At 41.8% G+C, this 22,524-nt stretch overlaps 1 protein-coding gene across 1 annotated transcript in view; it reads right to left on the minus strand.

Annotated features, from left to right (window-relative positions):
- F13A1 (coagulation factor XIII A chain) overlaps positions 1-22,524 on the minus strand; it is a 129,366-nt gene that overhangs the window by 82,782 nt on the left and 24,060 nt on the right. Inside the window, exon 4 of the mRNA XM_019522181.1 lies at positions 10,059-10,310. Coding sequence (XP_019377726.1) covers positions 10,059-10,310 — 252 coding nt within the window. The remainder of the gene's footprint in view (positions 1-10,058; positions 10,311-22,524) is intronic.

The raw sequence follows: 22,524 nt of genomic DNA on the forward strand, positions 1-22,524 counted from the left end.
GAGGGATGGGGCCGATTTGGAGATTCAGCTGATTCGGCTGCACCCAAATCTCTGAATCAGATTCGCCCAATCGATTTGGGACAGTGATTCGAATCACTGTCCCCAAAATTGGCCAAATCCGTATCGAATACTAGCTGCTTTGCACATTTACCTTGTATCATCACCGTGGTAGAACTGTTTTTTGCATTTTTATCAAAAATAATGGGGTAGATGATGCATCTGATTCTGAAAAGCTTATTGTTTAGACCTATTTAAATAGGATCTGTGTCTTTACAAGTTTATCTATAAATGGTAATTTGGATTGAAATGGTGGTGTGTGTGTGTGTGTGAGAGAGGTCATTTATACATATTATACACACACAAACAAATACATATGCATACACACACACCTACATACATATACATATCTACATATTATATATACACACATTATATACATACACCTACATGCACACACACACACCTCTGTGTGTGTATATATATATATATACACACACACACACACAAATGCCTACATACACACATATTATATATATACACACACACCTACATACATACACATACTATATATATACACACACACACCTACATACATACACACACATATTATATATACACACACCTACATACATATACATATACATTATACACACACATCTACATACACACACCCCCTACATACATATACATTATATACACACACCCCTACACACACGACATACATGTACATTATATACACACACATCCCCCTACATACACACATCTACACACGCCTACATACACATGCATCTACATGCATACACACATATACATATTTATATCTATATGCACATGCACACGTATGTGTATATATATATATACACACACACACCCCTACATGCACACACACATACATATTATACATACATACACATTATATACATATATACACACACATACATACATATTATATATATACACACACACATATACACATATATACACATGCATCTACATGCATATACACATTATACGCACATACACACATATCTATTATATATACAGATGCGCACATTCAGAAGAGAAGAGAAATCCAAAGCACAATTCTCATTGACTTCAGCTGTGTGAGAGGACTTCACCTTGTCATACAGTGTTAAAAATATATATTTGACTTGGGGTAAAAATGGCTCATTTAGACTTTTATATGGAAGTAAACAAAAGGAAGTATTTTAATTTAGGATACCTTTGCTGCACTCAGGAAAATAGTAGCATAGGACTAGATAGGGCCTCCAGAAACATTGAATCCAAGACCCTACTATCCCGGGTAATCATGTCACATAATTCTGTCCATAACCGATCAACTCACACCTTAAGACTAATTTGGCCTTCTGCCTCATGATTTTTGTTGGAAGGTTTTTTTAGACCCTCATTTGTCTGATGCTTAGAAATCTTCTATTGATTTCCAGCCTGAATGTATTCATGGCCAGTTTCTAATCATGTGTTCTTGAGCTAACGTGGTCCTTCAGCGATTTTCCTCTTGATTTATTTTCCCTCCATGTCATGAGACCTCTGCATCTCTCTAATATCATCACTGTTATGGCTGCAGCTAATGTACACATTCCTGAGATAGATTTAAACTATCAAGGGTGGGTAGTGCTGGCAGAGTAGCTGTGACAGCGTAGAGCTCTTCACAACCTGCAAATGCCACCGGAGGATCTAGGTAAATATTAGGCCATGGTGAGGGTTCCTTTTCTGCTCCTGTTCTAGTTTGAATTTATTTTTCTTGAACATAAGTGATCACAATTGTACATAGTATTTCAGATGAGATCTCAGCTCTACCTTGTAAAATGGCACTAACTCTTCTAAAAATATCTTTCCTGGAAATATGAGATAGGCTATTGCAATTACAGAAAGAATCTCATGTCCACATTACCATCCTTTGATTGCCTAAACCAGTCAGGCACTTCATCATATCTTCTGTTAATTTCCACCTGACAAACTCCCAGTTTATAACAGAAGCCCATGCTAACAATTCCAAGTAGCAGGACCTTGCATGATGTAATGTTAAATTTTGTCCTGCTTTATTACTCCATCCCTTGAGGGCATCCATCTCTTCCTTTATTATACTCCAGTCTTTTTTTGTATTGATAATCCCTCTCACTTGTGTGTTATAAGCACATTTCACTAGTTCACTCTTACTTTTTAATACCAAAGGTCATTAAGTAAAATATAAAACAGAACTCCATCTTTTAGGGACTTGACCAGTATCTTCCTCCACCAGTCTGAGGGGTTTCCCATTTGGCACAAATCTCAAAGGTGGCTTTGGATTACAGATTTCATTTATAACATGCTGTGGTTGTGCTATCATAATTCTCACTATTTAGCATCAACATCAATGTAATTATCTTCATAATTTTTGCTCTTAAGGAAACTGACAGAAAAAATTTGCTAGATTTGCAAACCTGAACAGTTTTTTTTGCACAGCTCTTGCCTGATGTTCCTTGGCACTGCAGTCTGACTGGAACAAACCCATAAGACTATGTGGTAGAACTCCCAGTGTGGCAGTGATAGCCAGCAACTTCAATAAACTTTATTTAATTCAATGACTGTGTAAGTATTCTGGCTGCAGTGGGCTGTTAATTCAGTGTTTTACAATTCTATCCCTCCCAGGTAGGTCATCAGCTAAAAAGATTCCACAGGAGATTTGGGTATCTGCAAAAAAGCAGAATAAGACAGGGAGGAAACAGTTGAGGACATTTTCACTTTTGAGACTTTCTGTGAAAATGTTATTTGGCTGAAAAAAATTAAAAAGTGTGATATAGTTTTATTCAGGAGCTTTCGAAACCTGCACTAGCAGCAGAGTAAAAGAAAGGCAAGGAGTTTTTATTACGTTTCTCAGAGGTGTAATAGCGAGGGTCCAGGCTGTGGCAAGGGCTAGGCTGGCTGTAGGAGCTGGGCTGGTAGGCACATGCGCTGTCATTCATGCAGCCTCTCTGTGTGCCTGGGGCCAATTCCATTATTGTTTACTGCTTACTATGCTACCAATGTTCTCCACAAGTCTGAAACCCTTCTCTCCACATGTACACATGCATGCCTATTGCACAGTATAGTGCTCTTTCCTTTTCTAATAGTTAGGGCTTGTCTACACTGCTGAAGTGGTTGGTTTTGGGGGGGATAGCAAGGAGCGCTATCTACACACTTGAATCTATATAGGCACACTCCCAATCTGCAGTCACCAGTGATGCCACTCTGGGTTCATCTCCAGCAGCTGCTCTCCAGTGTGTCAGAAACAAGAGGGCTCAACAGAGGGCAACAGGAACAAGCCTTCCTCAAATCTATAGACTACGGTAGGCAGCACCATCCTCACCAGGACACGATCTTGCCATGGTGTGGTACAGAAATTTACAGGTCTGCTGCTGGCTGTAGACTAACTGCCTTTTAGGCATAAGTAGATCATGACTCTAAATTCAGGTTGCATACATAGATTTAAAACCTCAGACCAAAACTAGAGAATCCTTGGGAAGCTGGACTTGAGGAGACAGATTATTAAGTGTATTCAAGGCTTCAGCTCTCTACTCAGAATCCTTTCATTGCTGAACGTTACCAATAACGTTGCATAATTAACAGATCACTGAAGTCCTGTTTGACTGGTGGTTGATTTGCATAAATTGCCCATTGCACTACAGTACAGTCGGACCCCCAGTTACACAGTTTTGAGTTATGCTGATTCATGTATACACGCTTTATATAATGTGACCACGTTTCAACTTACATGATACCCTGCTTAATGTTTACACTGTTTGTAGTAGAGTGGTTGTTAGTTTGGAGTCTGCTTACATAGAGTTAGCATCACTTGTCATCTCCTCCAAGATTGTCCATCATTTCTGGTTGTGTTAACCCCTGAATATCTGTGAATATGGCGTCAAAGAAAGCCTTTGATATTGTGCCCAAAAGAGCACATAAGTCTATCACCCTAGCCCAGGAAATAGAAATCCTTGATAAATTAAGAGAAGGCAATAGTGCTACATTGATTGCTCGCCAATACAGTTTAAGTGAATCGACTGTGCATACCATTAAAAAAATGAGCAACAAATTAGAGACTGTGTGAAAACGACAACCCCTGTGAGCTCGAGAGTGTTGTTGGTGACTAGAATTCCTCATTTAGATAAGGTTGAGAAATTCCTTAATCTTCCGATCAGTGAAATGACCAATACAAAAGGAGCAGTTGTCGACGGTGTGGCAATTAGGGCTAAAGCCTTGTCTCTGTACAAGCACATAGCCAGGAGTAAAGGTTTTAATAAGGCTATTAATTCCATTATTTTATGCTTAAATATCCTTTTATTATGAAATAATGTTATCAAATCTTGGTCCCTGGTCCCTATCCCCCTCTTTTCCATTGACTTAATGCCTTGAGTTACACGGTTTCAACTTACACAGTGTTTTTCAGGAAGGTATCCCCTGCGTAACTTGGCGTCCGACTGTATATATTTACTCATTATCCTTTGCATTTTATTTAAAGCACATTTGTAAAAATGGGTGCAAGGTGCAGCTTTGAAGATATGGAAAATACATCTTCTACGATGTTGGTAGCTTATCCATTCAGGAAGGACTGACTGCTTTCTTGACAACTGATGTGGTTTTCTTTCATAGGTAAAAAATATCAGCTGGTCTTGTTGACAGCAGTCCAGATGCCTGTTATTTCATGACTGCATCATTTTAGAGAGATCAAGTGGAGATCAATTTAACTCTTTGTCAATTCTTAATATTTATTTTAAATGTATTTTAAATTTAATTTTATTATATTTTAAATGTTGATAAAGCCAAAAGAGAAAACAGTCCCTGTGTTTTCACTAGGAAGGGAAAAATTAAATAAGCTGGTCCCTAGAAAGCAATTGCTGTGATTTTTGGCAGCTTTCAATACCACTGAGACCACATGTAAGAAAAAGCAAGACGTTTGTGAACTATTTTGCTTCTCAGCATGTTGTGGTAGCAAAACTGTACCGTGTGTAATACAACTCCTAATTATTTTGTGATGAACAGAAATAAGTGAAACTTGATTAATTAATACCTCCTACTAAATAGTTTATTTTGGAAATTAAAAAAGTATTAGCAATGCTCCAGAAAAGATTAGCTTACATGATAATTAGTAAGGGTGCAGTATACTTCCCTTGGATAGAGTGAAGGTAGAATGAAGTGAGTAAGAGATGTGCACAGGAAGCCCCTCCTACCATTCACACCTCAGTAAAGGAACCAACTACAGTTGTACATCCTATACTGTCCTGAGCATAGGAATGGTTTCTTCTGGCACTTCCTGAGACAGCCAGATGGGCAGTATCTTCCATGGAGCTTGTAAATTACTCTGTGCAGGTGAGCATATGCTATCTCTCTTCCAAGGGTACAAAAGACACTTTCCCTAAGAACTCAGGAGCTTTGTGTGTCTGTCATCAATTGGCTCCAAATATGCCTGCTGGTTCAGTGCAGATCTGTGCCGTAACTGAAGCCACAACAGAACTCAAAGTAGGCAATGGCTAATGAGTTTGCAGGCATTTGGGTGGGCATTTGCATGCGCACACAAAATCTACCCAACCAACAGCCAAGTACAGTGAAGCTGTATGGGTGTTACTCTAGACTGTGAGCTTGAAAAGCAACGACTACCTGCCTGCACCATCAGTATAGTATGTTAGGTACTTTGGGTGAATTTCACCCTTCTGCCATTACAAGCAGATTCAACCACATTTGTATCTTAATGGCAAATCTAGGGAAAAGTTTTACATGGCACAAAGTTGGATTCCTGATATAGGAGAAGACTTAAGCCATCCATATTTATTCATAATCTTCAGTGAATTTATAGGCTATTTGAAGGACATGAACTGATGGAATCTATAACTGGATCAGCAAAAACATATACATCGCAATAGCTTAAGCACATTGCCCAGTTAGCAAAAGATGCAATGAGCAAGGTGCATCTGTACAGTCAGTGAAGCCGGTAGCATGACCCAATATAGTATACAGCCCTCTTGGTAAAGCCTCTACAAAAGTCATTAGAACGCCTAATCCAGATAGCTAGGAGAGTTCAGCACCTCTGAAGTCAATGCAAGTTATAGGGGCACCTCTTGGAACCAAGTTAATAATATTTAGGTAGATGTAAATGCTATTACCCCAGGGAGTTTTTAATTAAAAAGTGGGTGATTAGCTCACGCAGGTGAAATCACTTAATCCTATGGAATGGTGAGTGCTCTTGAGCTTCCTGCGCTAAACAGGGAGGTAAGAGCACCACTCATATTCCAGGATCAGGCTCTAAAGCAATAGTTGAATTAGCAAAGTCTGCCTGGTGCTGAGCAGCAAAAGCAGTTACATCATATAAAATAATCTAGTGACTTCTGGAGTAAGCTCTCCTTCTAGAAAGAAAAATTGCTTTCTAGCTTGACTTCTAAAATGGCAACTATGCAAACCTAACCAAGAAAAATGTGTCAAACCTGAACAGCTGCATTAAAGGAAAGACACAAATACAAAGCCTTGCTCTTAAAAAGAACCTCAGAGAGATCTATTGGCACTTCTTTGAAGAGCTGGAAAGCTGCTAGTGAAAGTGACAGTCTGCCCAGGTTATGAGCAATTCCCCTACATTCCAGGTATAAATCTTCTCTCCTTCTAATGATACATATCATACCCCTCCCCGCAATTATTTATTCACCTAGGAAGAAAGTCTAGTTTAAGCTGCCATCTGAGTTTCTATATTTTTCAGCTGATCCATAAAACCTCTGTCTTTAAGGTCAGAGTGAAAGGTGGTGGGGCATTCTTTCTCCCGTGTGTTCTTATACCAAAAGGCTGAGCAGAAATAGATGCTGACTAGCTGAAATGACCTAGAAAGAAGTTGGATAAGCAGCAAATATGGGTCAAAACAAAATCAAGCCCTTGGATATGCAGAAAACAAAACCTGTTACAGACAACAAGATACAGGATATTTAAACAGGTCACAAAGATCAACCTCTGCCTTTGTAAAATGGAACACATGTGTTATTTGTAGACACAAAAAGTGGTGGTCCAAACAGTTCAGGGTTGTCTAAAAACCCCTGGGGTGGGCGAGAGCTCTCATACCTTTCTAGCCCCTGTGGATATATCAAGGATCTGTGTGCTTCCATAATGCTGTAGGCCACAAGGCAGGCCTGGAGAAGCATGAATTAAAAGCTAAGTTACGTGGAAGAGGACAGTACATTAGAACATTTGGAATCTGTGCAAGGTCTTTCTAAGATATTCTTGTGGAACATCAGACAGAAGCAGTACAATCTGCTGTAGTATATAAGGAAAGCATGCAGGACAGTACAACTGTACCTGGTATAATAGATGGGAGAGGTACGTAAGAATGATAACAATCATAAGATCACGAATCAGCAAATTGTGAGGTATAATAATACCAGTTTGATATCAGCACTTGTAATGTAGAAAAAGGATAAAACAGAAATGCATTTTGGATGTGAGTTTAACCCTTCAGTATCCCTGCTGTCAGCCAGTCAAATGACAGGGCTGATAGCATGTATAAAAGCTATATTTAGCTTGTACTCACTAACTGATGCATGCTTATTTAAACTGTATTGTAACAAGACCTAACGAGTTCTTGGAAACAATGACAACAGATGCTCTCTTTCACTCTCTTATGGCAAAACCTCATGTTACCTATTGCTGCTGAAGGCTTCAGCATCAGCTTTGCATCGTTGTTTACAGCTTGTCTTACTTATTTCCTCCACCGACATGGTATTTTTTGTTTAATTTGACTTGCATTTGTTGGGCCATACTCAACAAGACTGCTTAGCTTAAGGGCAGGGAGTTCAGATGTACACTGGCTAGTCGTGTAACATGCAAACTCATACTGGGTGTGTACATCATTCATGAAGTTTCACTAGGCAACTTGCGCTTTTAAAGATTTTGGCACTGGGTTTGTCTTCATGTGACTGTGTGTGCTGGTTGCCATGTTGGGTACTGAACCAGGGACATCACAGCTGAAAACAATATGCTATAGCTTGAGTTACAGAGCCACAACTCACTGGCTAGGACTGGAATAGTCTTATAACAAGCATAGAGGGGGAACATTATCTATCCAGAAGAAAGTTACATTTGCAAGCCTACTTCTTCTTGGGACTCCTCCCACTTGTCATAGCTATACACCTCCCCTCACATCTGTCCCCAAAGTCCTGAAGTAGCTATCGTTGTGGCCTTATGATGCCTAGTGTTTTCCAACATGCTTAAATGATACACTAAAGTCATGGTCTCTGCTCCTTTCAGTCGTTTCCACTTAATTCCACTCAACATTAACAAACCTCTTCCTAAATAATACATAATGCTAATCATTGCTAATATTCTCTTGGACCAAAGGCAAGTAATAAACTTGGCAGAAATCACTCTGTGTAGAAAAGAAACTTGTTCATCACAAACTGTGAAGGCATTTGGCACATGTGAACAAGGTGCTGATTTTTACATGTGAACGTGGAACAGAAGGTTCTACAAATTTAATCCTTTATTCCACATATTAGTTGGGAAGGCATAAGAACATAAGTAGGAATTTACCAAATATGCAATTCCATGGATTTTGCAAAATCCAACATTGCCTGCAAAATCCACAGAATAATAATTAAAACAAAAACAACTTATCAAGTGCCATGGCAGGTCGCCAGGGCAGGGAAGGGGGAGAAGGGACAGTCAGCAAGATGTCTGCTGCCCCTGCCCCTCACTAATGAGTGGGTGTGAGGGCTGCCTGTCATGTGGCCCCACCCATCTCCAATCAGCGGCAAGGGGCAGGGCTGCACGACAGACAGCACTCACAGCCAGACGCAAGGAGTGGGGCCACATAATGGGCAGCCTCTGCGGCCAATCAGCAGCATGGGGGGCCTGCCACACTCTGTCCATGAAATGGGTGCCCAGGCTCACGTTCTACGTGCAAAATCAGGGGGCAACCCCCACGAATTAGGTTGGTCCCTAAACGTAAGGGATACCATAGTGGGTCAGAGAACAGATTCATTTAACACAGTACCCTGTGGCACGGACTGGATGCTAAGGGAAAGAGTATTTATGCAGGGCCTGTCCAAACTGATTTGCTCTCTTCCCCTTTTCCTTTACATCTTCAGCATTGGGAGGCCTAGGAAGTCCTACTTTGGTGGTTGCAGCCCTACCGGTGTCTTTAATAGCCACTGGTAGACCAATCTGGAATGAATTTGTCTAATCCGCTTTTAAACCTGGTTAAATTGTTGGCTTCTACAATAACCTGTGGCGGTATGTTCCACTAGTTTACTATGCACTATGTGAATGGTTTGATCTCCTTGCCGAAGGCCAGTTTCCTGGAAATGAACATGGATTTATTGAACTATCAGTTTCACACATACAAACAGGGCCTGAAGAACAGCCCACTAAAGTCAGCGGGAAGACTCAGTACCTACTTGGGAATGAGGAGAGCAGTAACATAACTAAATGGGGGCAATCAGGGCACCAGCCCAGGGTGCCAACTAAGAAGGCACCAGAATGGTACCCTCCTCATAGCAGTCTTCACTATGGCAGGCACAGCTTGGTCATAGGAGCCAGGCAGGCATAGCCCCCTGCCCAGCAGTGCTGGGTTGGGAGGGTTTGGATTGGAGGCACAGTGCTGCCCCCAGGAATGGGGGGGTAATGAATGGGGCACTAGAAGCACCCTTCCTTCCCACCCTGGGAATCCATGCCGCTGCCTGCTCCTCAGTGGCAGCAACCCGAGGCCATGTTGCTATGCCAGCAGCAGCAGACTCCTCTCCCCCATGGCCATCATAATTCCCCCTCCTCTCCCACCTGGGTGCTGAAAGAGTGTGCTGTGCCTGTGCAGGGGAGTGAGGGCAGGATAAAGTGAATACTCACTCACTTTCCAACTGTCTTGCCCAAAGTGAACATATAATCAAATCAAAAACTACTGCTTCCTTGGAAAGTAACCAACCACATTCAAATCCTGTCCAGACAAAAGCCACAGTCACCCTAAGCTTTATCAGGCCCTTGCCTCACCAAAAGCCTGGGTAAACTGCTGAAACTTTGTGCAGAACTCATGTATGTGATTTCTACACAGCTCTCACCTTGGCACCAGGGATTGAACAGGATGTAGGTATCAGTTGCTGGGTCTCTCTTGTTTCTGAGGATGCCAGAGGGGGTCCAGACAGCAACATACAGGCGAAATTTCCCAACAATGCAGTCTGGAGCAGACATGATGGACAGGTTAACAGAGTTGCCCTCCTTCTGCATAACCTTGGCTCCCCAGACCCCGCTTTTTAGTTCTTCAACCAAAGGGATCTGAATGTAAGTGCCTTTGTTCACCTGTGGATATCGACCTGCAGGAATGGAAACAGAAGAGGATCCTTTTGTGAATACAACCAGCGGCTTAGCAAATGCCTCTATTTAACAGTCTCATAGTTTCCTTGTACTCTTCGGTTGGCTGCATACACATGTTGTCTCACCTCCAGTTTATATTGTAAGCTCTTATGCATAACAATCACTTCTTGGCCTGATGGGTTCAGATCATGTGTAGATGTACTGCCTTGCCCAGCAGGGCCTTAGGCCATACTGTAGTGCACATAAGCATCAGTTTCCTAAGCTGTGTCCATTGTGCCCCTTGGTTAGACCCAACCAGGCTAGCTTTAAATTAGCCATAGAATCAGGGTTACCCATCTGAACAGTTGCAGGATGGCCTATTCCTAAAGCAACACTATTCCAAGCCACTGCACAAAGTTTCTTCTGGACTCCAACTTACCTCTTACCCAATAAATCAAAAGTCAGATCCCACCAAGCACTTAGTCATGGACAAATAAAACAAGCAGACTACTTTATTTTTTTACTCTAATATTACTACTTATGTACTTTGAAGTTGAAGCTGTAGGGTATGTATATGATTTTACAGCGCTGTGCAGAGATCATCACAAGTGTGAGATGGAAAAATTGTACAGAGAGTTAGATCTGAAGTTTGCATCATGGGCCAATCTATGTTTCTAATGTGTGGGTCTACTGTGCTTCGTTTGATGGATTGTTCAGGGCCATATGGCCCAGTTTGCTCTGCAGGCCAGGGATGCAGTAACCCATATGACCTTCCATATTACCAGTTTATTTGGGGCATGCATTGGAAGGAAAATACATAGAACATTTTAAAAAAGGATCTGAAAGAAAAAGTAAAATCAATAGCAAACACAGAAAAATAAAGTGCAAGTGCACTTCAAAAAGTCCATCAAAAGAAGAGAAGTGTAGAAGGATAAGACTAAAGAGGTAACAGATATAAGGGTCTTGTGTCTATTAACAATTGGGATCTGAGAGCTGAACACAGTACTGTCCTTTAAACTAGTGCAGGGTTTGACCCTTCTTGCCTTTCCAGTAGGTGCTTTGTTTCCAGTTGTGATAATTGTATAAAGAAACAGAACACCCCAAACTCTCAACACAGCAGAGCAAACCAGTTATCTCTGAATAGGCACACATACATATATATGGACTACTTTTCAAATACTATCCTTACCTCTTTTCTATGAGGAGAGTTATTAATACCAGTAGGTACTTTGGGGCATATCAGACTTACAAATCAATTGTCAACCCTTACAGAACCTATACTCCAATGCAGGATCCAGAATCTGAAAAATCCCCAAGAGACCAAAGGGAGAACTTTCCCCATGTCAAAGCAGAGTTAGGTCCTTGCAAACTGTCTTTGCCACCATCCTTCCACTGATTATTTGAATGCAGCACATAATTGTCCCCTCACTGTTTCAGATTTAGATCCACAATGAAGCTTGTGGCTGACTATTTTATTAAGCATTACAAGCCTAGGCTTAGTGAAACTGGGTTCTTTGAGTTCATCTACACATGAAACTAATGCAAAGCAATAAACTCTGGTACATGTTGTGCTGGCGTTTATTGCTCTCCGGCACCACATCTTCACATATGCCCAGGACTGCAGCATGCTGAGCCAGGTTGGAGCAGCCCCAGCTGGCAGGAGACCTGGGGGGCCAGCCTGCTGGTCTGGGGCTGCTCCAGCCTGGCTCAATGTGCTGCAGAGGAGCTGGGGCATGAGGGTGCTCCAGTGTTGGGGGCTAGCTGGCAGGCAGCACACATACTGGAGCCCCAGACCGCCTCATCAGCATCCATATGTGTGTTGCTGTGCACTAAATAATGCTGCTGCAGGATAATACCTGTATTTACAAGTATTAACCTGCAGCAGAGTTAGTTTCCTGCTGCCTAATAGGGTTGCATGTGTAGACATGGAGACTCCACTGTGCAGTTTATCAAGCAGCTCTGCAGTAAACGTATCATGTAGATGTGCCCACTGTGTATTAAAGTATTACTTAAGTTGACCATGGAAGCTGAATAAGCAGATGGAGGCTAAACTCTGGCTATTGTCTGAATCACTAAATAAAAAGGTCAATGGGGTTTGATCCTAACAGGTGCTAGTTTAGATGCTCAGCTGCTATGAGGATCTGGCACTAGAACACCAGCTGATCTAAAACGAACCCAAGAGGAAGTTGATTAGCGTAAACATAACGACCCAGAACACAGATAACGGTTTCCTTCAATTCATTTGAAAAGAGCAGGGTTTCCCTATGTTTGAAATGCAAACAGAAATGCAAATGGAAGAGCCAGGCAGTTCTGACTGACTCTAGAAACTTGGAAGATGGTTTGGAGCCGATTTGCAATCACATATATAAATTGAGCTGTCAGACAGTAACTCAAGCACTCACATACACACCTCAAAGATAAAGATCTTGTTGCTATATTTAAAACCAGAAGGCTTAGGATCTCTGGCATTGATGTGGTTGAGCTGGAGAGGTGCCAACCAAAGGGTCGTTACATTGGTTCAGCATAGGTTTAGCAAGAATTAACGCTATTCTGCTCAGTGGAGTTTTGCCATCCATGGCTTGGTTTTAGGCATTCATAGCTAAGCATTAATTTCTGTGGGAGATGCACCACCTCTGAAAGTCACCTCATAGATATGATATATTAAATAGCTACAGTCACTTCTGTAACAGAAAGGCATACTTTCAATAATGGTTTTGATTCTTTGACTCAGAGTCTCTTTCCTTGTTTGGTTGCTACCTTCCCTGTTTACCAAGACCACAATGGCTTCTGTTGCAGCAATCATGCCTCTTCAAAGCAATGTCCTGTCTTTGCTTCTGCCATCCCAGAATGCAGCGATGCCTCCCGAGTCAGGGCGAGTGGGTTCACTGGGTCAGTGGGGCTCAGCACAGCACCTCTCCCCCCAGAGTCACAAGGCAGAGCAAGTGCTGCAGCCCCGGGGTACCCAGTGGCTGTGATGTCTCCCAGCACCACCAGGACCAACTCACTGTTCGTGTCAGGAGCAGCGCAGAAAGCGGTGGGGAGGAGACAAACTAGAGAAGAAAAAAAAGGATCAGGCCCCTTGGAGCTCAGGTGGTGTGTGACTGACCAGCAGGGAGCCCAGCCAGCAGCAGTATGGCTGTTGAAGACAGCGAGGAGCTCTCTCAAGACTTCAGCTGAGCAGAACAAGTGAACTCCAGGGCTGCAACTTCCATTGGGCTCTCTGATCTCGCTGGAACTGAGACAGTGGCTCCACACAGAGTGGGACTGTGTGAGCTTAAGCCCTGGCGGCCCTGTCCTCAGTGCAAAGCTGCTGCAGCTTGATGAGACCAGAGAGCCCCAGGGAAGCAGTTTGGTCTAATCAAGCTGCAGCAGCTCCCCAGTGCTTTCTGGTTTCACTGCAATTGCCACAGTGGTGGGCCCGCTCTGCCCGGCAGGAACAATGAGCCATTGTTGCCCCTTCTCACCAAGTCTCTAATGGCAAGTCACAGCTGTGCAGGTGAAGGGCAGTCAGAGAAGGATTTTCGCCTTTATGTGCAACTGCTCCACTGGACCAAACAACACTAAACTAATTAACATTTGTGCAGTTTTTAGCATAAGGTGTAACAAGGCCCTAACAGTACTGCAGGGAAAAACAAAAAGTCAGAAAAGATCATCTCAGGGGTTGGCAGCCTATAGCCCACAGGCTGCATCCAGCCCATGAAGAGATTGGAGCCTGCACTGACATGGAGGATTGGAGGCATGCACATTTGTCCTGAACATTTCCCTTTCTCTTCTCTCCACTGTGCCAATAATTCCCTCCACAGCCCCCTTTTGTCCTCTACAGCAGGTACTGCTTACTGTCACTGCCAAAATCACCCCTCCTCACTACTAGGCAGAGGAATAGGTAGAAAACATGAAGGTGACAGAGGTATGTAGCAGAAGCAACAATAGGCAGCTTGGTCACTGTGGAAGAAGGCACTGCAAAGGGGAGCAACAGCAGAAGCCTGCTACTCATGAAAGATTGCCAACCTCTGGATTAGGTTACACAAAAGCTGAAAATTGCTCTGCAAGACTCAGGGAGAGAGTCTAATATTCTTATGAAGAAAGGTATAGAGGTTTCCATCACCTGATGTTTCCTCTCACTTTGTCTTTTCTAAATGTAGATTATGGCTAGGGACAGACATTACAAATAAACTGGTTTAAGTGATCAGAAACTGATTTAAACCTGTAACAGAACAGATGTTCTGTGCACATAAACCAGATTGACAATGGCTGAAACTGGTTTGAGATGAACCTGGTTGGATGTAGCATCAGACTTAACTGATTTGGGTCAAACCAGTTTATGCAATGTCTGTCCCAGACCCCTTGCCGGTTTAAGTTAGACCAAACTCCCCCAGCATCCTGGCATTCTCTCTGGTCTGGGCAGGGCTCTCTGCTCCACAACAGAGCTATTCCCTCCCCTCTGCTTCCTGGCTGGAGCTCAGCAGAGACTGCAGGTATCTGCCTGGCTTCACCCTGCTCTCCCTCCTCCCTTCCCTTCCCCACTCCCTGCTGAACAGGGATTGCCCCATCCCCTCTGCCTTGCACAGACACCTCTCAGCATTAGTTAGCAGACCACATGTTGGCTATGGTCTGTGCTGTGGCATATGGAACAAAGGCACAGTCAACAGGTAGCTGGTAATGTCCCTCTATGGTTTTCTTAATAGGGTGATAACACAGTATTTATCAATTCCCTGCTGGGCTAGTCAGAAAGGTGGGGGAGAACCCCTCCCTAATCAAAGCATCCTGCTGGCCTGGCCATGCCACCTCAGCTCAGCACTGTGGAAGGGAATGGAGAGCTGCTCTAATGCCCCCTGGCTTCTAGCTTGAGCCACTGCAGGCATGCACCTGCATTTCTGGGATGTCTGTACACTTACAAACTGATTCAGCCTAACCAGGCTAGACTAACCTGCAAAGATTGAATCACCTCAGGCTCAGGATTTTTGAATGTCTGTCCCTAGCGTATGTGGATTTTTCAAAACCCACACAACCAGGACACAAGGGAAGGTCTTGTGAGTTACTATTTTAAAGAGTGACCTAAGAAGATGACTAATGAATAAACACAGTGCATTTCAATCCAAATGCTTAGGGACACTTATTTAAAAAGAAAAAGAAAAGAAAAAAACCTCACCTTGGTTCATTTTTCAAGAACAGAGTATATGGAGTTCTGAAAGATTAATAGCTTACTGGTTGTGTAACCAGAAAGCCTGTCAAAATCCAAACAAATCATCTGGTTTGTTGCTGCAAAGTGTGCTATATTGCTGGTAAAAAAGATCATTATTGTTTATGTGATAATGGCTGTAATTTTTATTTATTTATTTATTTTTGGCATTTGAATGATTATAGAAAAACCGCTATCTTTTGAGGAAAAGCAGAAAAAAAAGGAATAGGTCTTAATCTAGCAAATCCTCAGCCAGTTCAACTTTAAATCTGTGGAATTCCACTGAAGCCAGCAAGGGTACTCGTATGTTTAAAATTAATCATGTACTTAAGTGATTTGCTGAAGTGGATCCATTATTAATACGATTCCCATTAAGGCTCAAAAAGAAGGAAATGGCTTTTGCTAGTAAGAGATACCAACAAGAGCAAGCTACTAAAAATCTGATAAAAGCATGGAGAGTCTCAATTAAAGCTGCCTTCCTTGTAATAATTAATTTGGGGGTGGGCCTCACTGATTACTAAGGATTTGATTCTATAAAGGACCAAGCATTCCATCTCTATATTTATGTCCTTATCTTAAGTACATGAGTAACAACAAAGAAAACTTAAAGAACATGCTTACATGCTTTGCTGGATCAGGGCCAGAGTACACAGCAACCTGCTAAATCAAGCCATTAATGTTTGAAACAGCTTTAATATTTTGCACATAGATGATCCCTTCTAGTAAAAAAATCTCAAAGTACTATATAAAAAATAGTGAATTAAGCTTCCCAAACCCCTTGTGGCTGTAATATCTCCAAATGTGTCTATTTTGAAGAGGGGGAAATAAATGAGGAATGGAGAGATTCCCAGGCTGTGTAATCAAGATAAAGATTAATGTGACACAGGGCGCATCAACACATTCATTAATGCACCACAATTACAGCGCATTAAGCTTAATACCTGTAATGACAGGTACTAAATGCGCTATAATCGGTGCTACTGCACATTAGATCAGATGAACAGTATTTTAATTACATTAATACACATTAGATTAAATCTATTGTGCATTAGCACAGGTTTTGTGCACTGCACCAATGCACAGTAGATTGTCTTTGGTGCATTAAGTATCTCATGTAGACGCGCCCACACAGTAGCATCATCCACCTCACCTGATCCAAGTTACAAAATATACCCACCATGTACAAGTGAATCGGTGTTCACCAGCTCCTGTTACAACCATAATGCAGAACTAGAGAACTTTCTTGAACCTTAGCTGCCTCCCTTATATGTAAACTTAAATTGGATTTTTCTTTACGTTGGTTTTTGTTCTGGTTAAACTGGTTTTCCCTGTGAAACTGAATTTACTGAGTGGTTTCAAGAGGGCTAACATAATTTACTACAGTTCAACGCCATGGCCTTACAGTTGCATGTTATTGGAATACTCCTCATAAATAAATTGGATACTTACTGACAAGAAGGGGCAGCTCAAGAACCTTTAATAGCATCTCATTTCAAAGAGTAAAGTAGGCTTATTCAATTAAAGGAGTCTACATTTTGTGCTGCTAAAGGTGCCTTATGGATAGTCTAAAAGATTAAAATCCAGAGGTTTAAAGGAATTTTGGTGCCTAACAATACATGTAGATGCCTAATGGGATCTACTAAAGGGGCTAGGTGATTTTGAAAATCTTGTTTGCCTAAATAACTTTAAGAACCTCGAGTTTAATTCATAGAACAGGTGTAGCAAACCAAGGTTCCTCACACTGTTCTAAGATGTATTACCTTTGTTTTAGGAGGTTTTGTTGTGGACATCTTTCCACCAGGAAAGAGCTATTTCTACAAGTAAGAAGCCTGCCATCAGGTAGCAGTGCCTCATTGTCACTGATGGAAGTTGGCCAAATTCAGACCCATGACCTACAAGTGAAATTCACTAAGAGTCTCTTGCACAGTCTGGTCCCCAGTCTTTGTCATTCATTTTGCTTCTCTACAGTAATTTCACTGCAAAGGAAATGGTTCTTACCTGTAAGTAAAAGTATACTTCAGTCTCCATTAGTTCCTTGATATCTCTGCTGACCCTACTAGTTAGGGCCATTTCTGGTGATGGGTTATTTAATGTGGGCACATATCCATTGGGAACAGGACAAACAGAAAATTCAATTCACATAGGCCACCCTATGGCCAAAGGGTGACAACTTTCAGTCACCAAAGACTGGAATAAAATCCAAGCCAACTTTCTCGATGAGAACATTCATATTTGGTGTTCCTTTATACCCAATACACTCAGACATCCCATACCTGGCAGTATATGGAATTATTAAATCATTAGGAAAAATGACTAATAAGTTGCACTACTCTGGTATTTTTAAGTGGTCATTTGTCATTACCTTTCATATTTAGGATTAATTCCCAAACTTTATGCTCCCCCTGGCACCACATATTTTAATCTACAACTATGTTTAGTGTCTTCAGATAATATCCATGAGTTAATAAATTAACTGCGGTCCCATTTGGTTATAAACCATGTCTTTGATGTCTATGCTGCAACACAATGACAAGAGGTTTAGAGAACAGAAATGCCTCCAGCAAAAGGGCGATACAATTCACTAGCCTCATAAGGAACAGGAAAGCTTATGCAAACACTTTTGTACTGGAGTTCCCCTTCCTACACATGATGGGACCAAGTGTGAATGAGAAGGGAAAGGGCAAAAGAGATTGTGCAAATGTAAAAGGTGTTATTGGGTCTGCTTTGATCTTTTGTTTTTTGATGTGTCAGATAAAGCAAAGGCCTCATGTCAAAACATAAATCAATGTCTCAAATGGATCAGCAGAGAACTCAGTGACAGTGCGTTCACTAGCCTGCAAGGTCCTTAGTTACTCTTTGTGCTGGTCTATTCTGCATTAGCAGCTGATCTTGGGGAGGATGGGACTGACCGCATCCTGTTGACTAGAGTCCAAACACTTGCCCCAGGATCAGAAGTTTGCCTGTAAGACTATTAAGGAGTCAGCTCCAGAGTTCAACCTCAGACTCACTGGAGACAGAAGGTTGAAGAGCAGGCACTGGGGAAGAGCCCAGGATAGCGTCACAAGTCAACTTCCAGCTCTGGACCATATCAGCAGGCTAGGGTGGGCTTTTAATCTGGTTCTCCTGGGACACATTTTGGCATGGTATAGACAAGCCCTACCTCACTGCCTCTAGTTTAGACAGTCTTCTACTTTCCCTCCTTTCAGAGGGAAAATATTAAATATACATCTGCAGAGGTTCTCCTGAAATACTGCTGTGACATATATATCTAGGTATCTCTGTACATCATATCACATCAATGAATGATATATAAGTATGTATATGTCCATTTGTAAGTATGTATCACCTTACAGTTCTTTTATCCTACTACAATATTTTAACATTGAAAATATCAACTGTAATTTGTACATAGAGAAACAAAATGCATTCAAAGGTCTGAAAGGGATAGTTTGCTTGGGCTTATGCAGCTATCATAAATTATTGAAGCATGTAAAAGGAAGACCCAGAAATGAGTACCCCTGAGAGGGATTCATTGGGTGAAATGGAAGGTCTGTGACAATGTAGGAGGAGATCAAAATTAGTCAAGGAAGAGACAAGAAAAGCATGCTGCCAGATGAGGGATGGTGGGGAAGTCCTGGATCTGGCAAATTGTTAGTATGCCCATATGCAGCAGAAAGCTGGGGTTTGTTTATTATCATTTGAAACCAATTATGGTTGCACTCAAGTGATAAATACAAGTCACTGGTGCAAACTTAATTCAGCTTCTTGGTGTGTAGAGGCTTTATAGGTACCTATAGACAGGGCTGGTCCAAGGGTAATTGGCACCCTAAGTGAACTGTGTGATTCGGTGCCCCCACCACTTCCAATATAGAGGAAGAGGTAGGAGACATGATTCCAGTGATCTTTCCCCCGAGATCTTTTCAGAGGTCTTTCTCCCCTTACCGAAACAAAGGTCTTAGACCAAGGTAGAGCTGTAGCTGGCCAGAGCTGTTATTTAGAATGATGTTCCTGTCATTTTGTTCTGCATATAATTTTGGCACCCCCCAAATTTTGGTGCCCTAGGCAACTGCCTAGGTTGCCTAATGGTTGGACCCCCCTGCCTATAGAAGTGCTTCAACGCATTCTAATGGTGTCTGCTGAAGCGTTCTAATTAGAATGCTCCAGCATCCATCACCGTCATGTGTATTAAGTATTCCACACTTCAAAATGCCTGCAGGGGCGCTTTAACTAAAACTCGTTGAATGAGCCATTTTGAAATGAAGGGCACTTAATACACATGACAGTGAGGTATTTTAATTAGAGCAGCTCTTCAGGAACAGCTCTAATTAAAACGTGCCCCCTCTACCCCAATGCACATCTATAGGCACCCTATGATCCAGTCTTCAGTCACATGATCACAGGCTATTTTCTCCACATGATCCTTACCTTATTCAGTGTGTGCCTCAGGGTTTATTTAATGCAATTATTACAACTGTGCTCTGAAGATATACATCTCTTTGTAGGCTTTTCTAGGACACATACCACAACAATTTCTGAGCATTTCATAAACTTTAAAATATTTATTTTTATCATACCCCTGCACGATGAAGGATTCTTCTTTCCTCCCATTTGACAGTTGGGGAACTGAGGCCCAAAGACAGTTTAAAATTATCAACTCATTTTGGATGTCTGATTTTAGATGCCTCGACCTGGTCTTTCAGAACACATAACATGATACTGCAGTGAATACCTTCTCTCCTTGTCCATCCTGTTGTCTAACAAACAGATATGCCAGCAGCGTATGCTCTCTTTAACAAGAATGGCTGCCTGCTTAGGGCCTGGTATGATGCCATCAACACTGTTCACACATGGTGATAACTTTAAACTGGTTTAAAATTTAAACATCTCTAAACACCACGAGCAGTAACTGGCTAGAGAGCCTAGCACTTGAGCAATCCTCTCCCCTCATAAAACAATGTTTGGAAGAGTGCCCATGGAGAAATACTATTCATACAACACAGTCATATCCCTGAACAATCCTTCAGTAGGTGGAAAGTGCCTCATTTCTGTGATTGCACTCAAAAAAGGACTATTACTGTTAAGTGTTTTTATGTACAGGACTCTGGTTGGGTACGACTCATGCAGGATCAAACCAAGTTAGAAAAAGGGCAGCATTCGCAACACATACATAAGAGGTTTCCACGATGCAGTTGATGGGACTGTGTCCCTGCTCACACTGTGTTCTGCCAGGTGTCCCCCCCAGATCCACCTAGCAAGGCCAGCAACCAGCACTAGGAGACCGTCCTCATCATGAGCGAATGAATGAAGATGAGCTTGTTACATTCTTCCCCCCACTCTAGCACAGAGGAAACATAACATTTTACCCGGAGCATATTGTGCACATACATCCTAATACTGCTGAGGTATTGGGAAGTAAACAGACACAAAGGTACCTTGGCTCAACAAAAAGCAAGTCTGAAGACAGCATAGTTAGCTAGCAAGGACAGCAGTAGTAGTGAAAATGTGCTTGCACTGGTTTCAACTGAAGTTTGCTCCCAGAGGAGAAGCTAGGTATGGCCACTGGCTTCATTGTGATACTCTGTTCCATAGTAACCCTAGCTTCAGCCAGGACTGAAGCACATATTCATTCAGCTGAAACTTATGTCCGTGCCACCACATCTTCATTACTACTGGTATCAATTCTAGCTTGATTTATTTTGGGTCTAATGCATTTTAAAGCATGGCTGTCATTGGTTTCTATGGGGTTGGCACTGCCTGTTCCCCCTTTACTGTCAGTTTAGGTCTCTCTCCCATTGGGGTGTAATATCTTAATTACCACTAGAATGTGCATTAGAGTACTCCAAAAGTATGATGCTGTAGTCTTTACAGGTATCTCTACAATGATTCTGGACTAACAGAAAAATGGAAAGATCCACCACCTTACCAGTGATGGTTGTATTTATTTAGGAGCACAAGAATAAACAAATTCAATTAAAACAAAGAACAGTAACCACCCACACCTGGATTCCATGGAGAAGTGAGCTATTTTTACAATACATCTCAGCTCCCTGACATGTCAAGTGGTGGTCCTGTCAAGTGAGCATAGCATGCTGTGTTTAATTCTTGCTACAGCTACAACACAAGGAAGGAATTTTCAGTGACTGAGGAGAGAAGAAGGTATGGCAGAATGAGGTTCAGCTAACAATCAAGAGGGATCCTCTTCCATTTAATTACTGCTTGGAAGAAGGCTGCCAAATGTCTACTCAGGTCATTCTTTTCCAGTTTAAATACTGGCTAGCCCTTCCTAAAGCAAGATTATTGGGGCTTCTTTCTTTCTTTTTAAGTAACACGTGCCATTTTAGTTTAATTCACCCCTCAGACTTACACATACACATGCTCACATGCATGTCAGCATGTTTTTCAGCAAATACTGCTCTGAAATAGCTCTGTTAACTGTTGCTGCATGGCCAGCAGAGGGAGACCCAGTGTTTTGGGATAGGCGTTATATAAATCAGTGACTGTTTGGGGGGGGAGGAGGAGAATTTGGCAGAATAATGGAAATTTCCTTTTTAAACTCTCTCTAGATCCAGAGAACATTTCTATCCTTGTGACAAAATTTTAAGATATATCAAAATGGGAGCTGTAGGGGGTGGCTAAGCTATTTGGCCATATCCCTTTTAGGCAAACCCATTAAAAGATGTTTTTTCTTTTAAAGGAGTCTAAGAACTCATTTCCCTTTGGGATACATTAGACACAGAAAGGTTAATCATTTTCCTGTTCAATTCATTTATTTTACTTAGAGAGACCCTTCATACACAGTATAAAAAAAATCTGTTTTCAAGGTAGTCCTGGAAGTATAATAATTGTGACAGGATGATAAATAAGTTGGAGCTGGAACCCAAAATAAGGTAGCCATGTAACAGAGGTAAGCCTTATTATAACAAACAGCCTAAGGATGGTGGCTGCATGTTCCAGGACCATGACTTGTTAATGGCCATGAATAAACTTTAACAAACACTCAGCTGTCAAAAATTGAGATCATCATAAACCCCAAACAATCAGAGTAAATAAGAGGG

Source organism: Gavialis gangeticus, unplaced genomic scaffold, assembly GCF_001723915.1.
Source record: "Gavialis gangeticus isolate Ggan-Ray unplaced genomic scaffold, GavGan_comp1, whole genome shotgun sequence".
NCBI lineage: Eukaryota > Metazoa > Chordata > Crocodylia > Gavialidae > Gavialis > Gavialis gangeticus.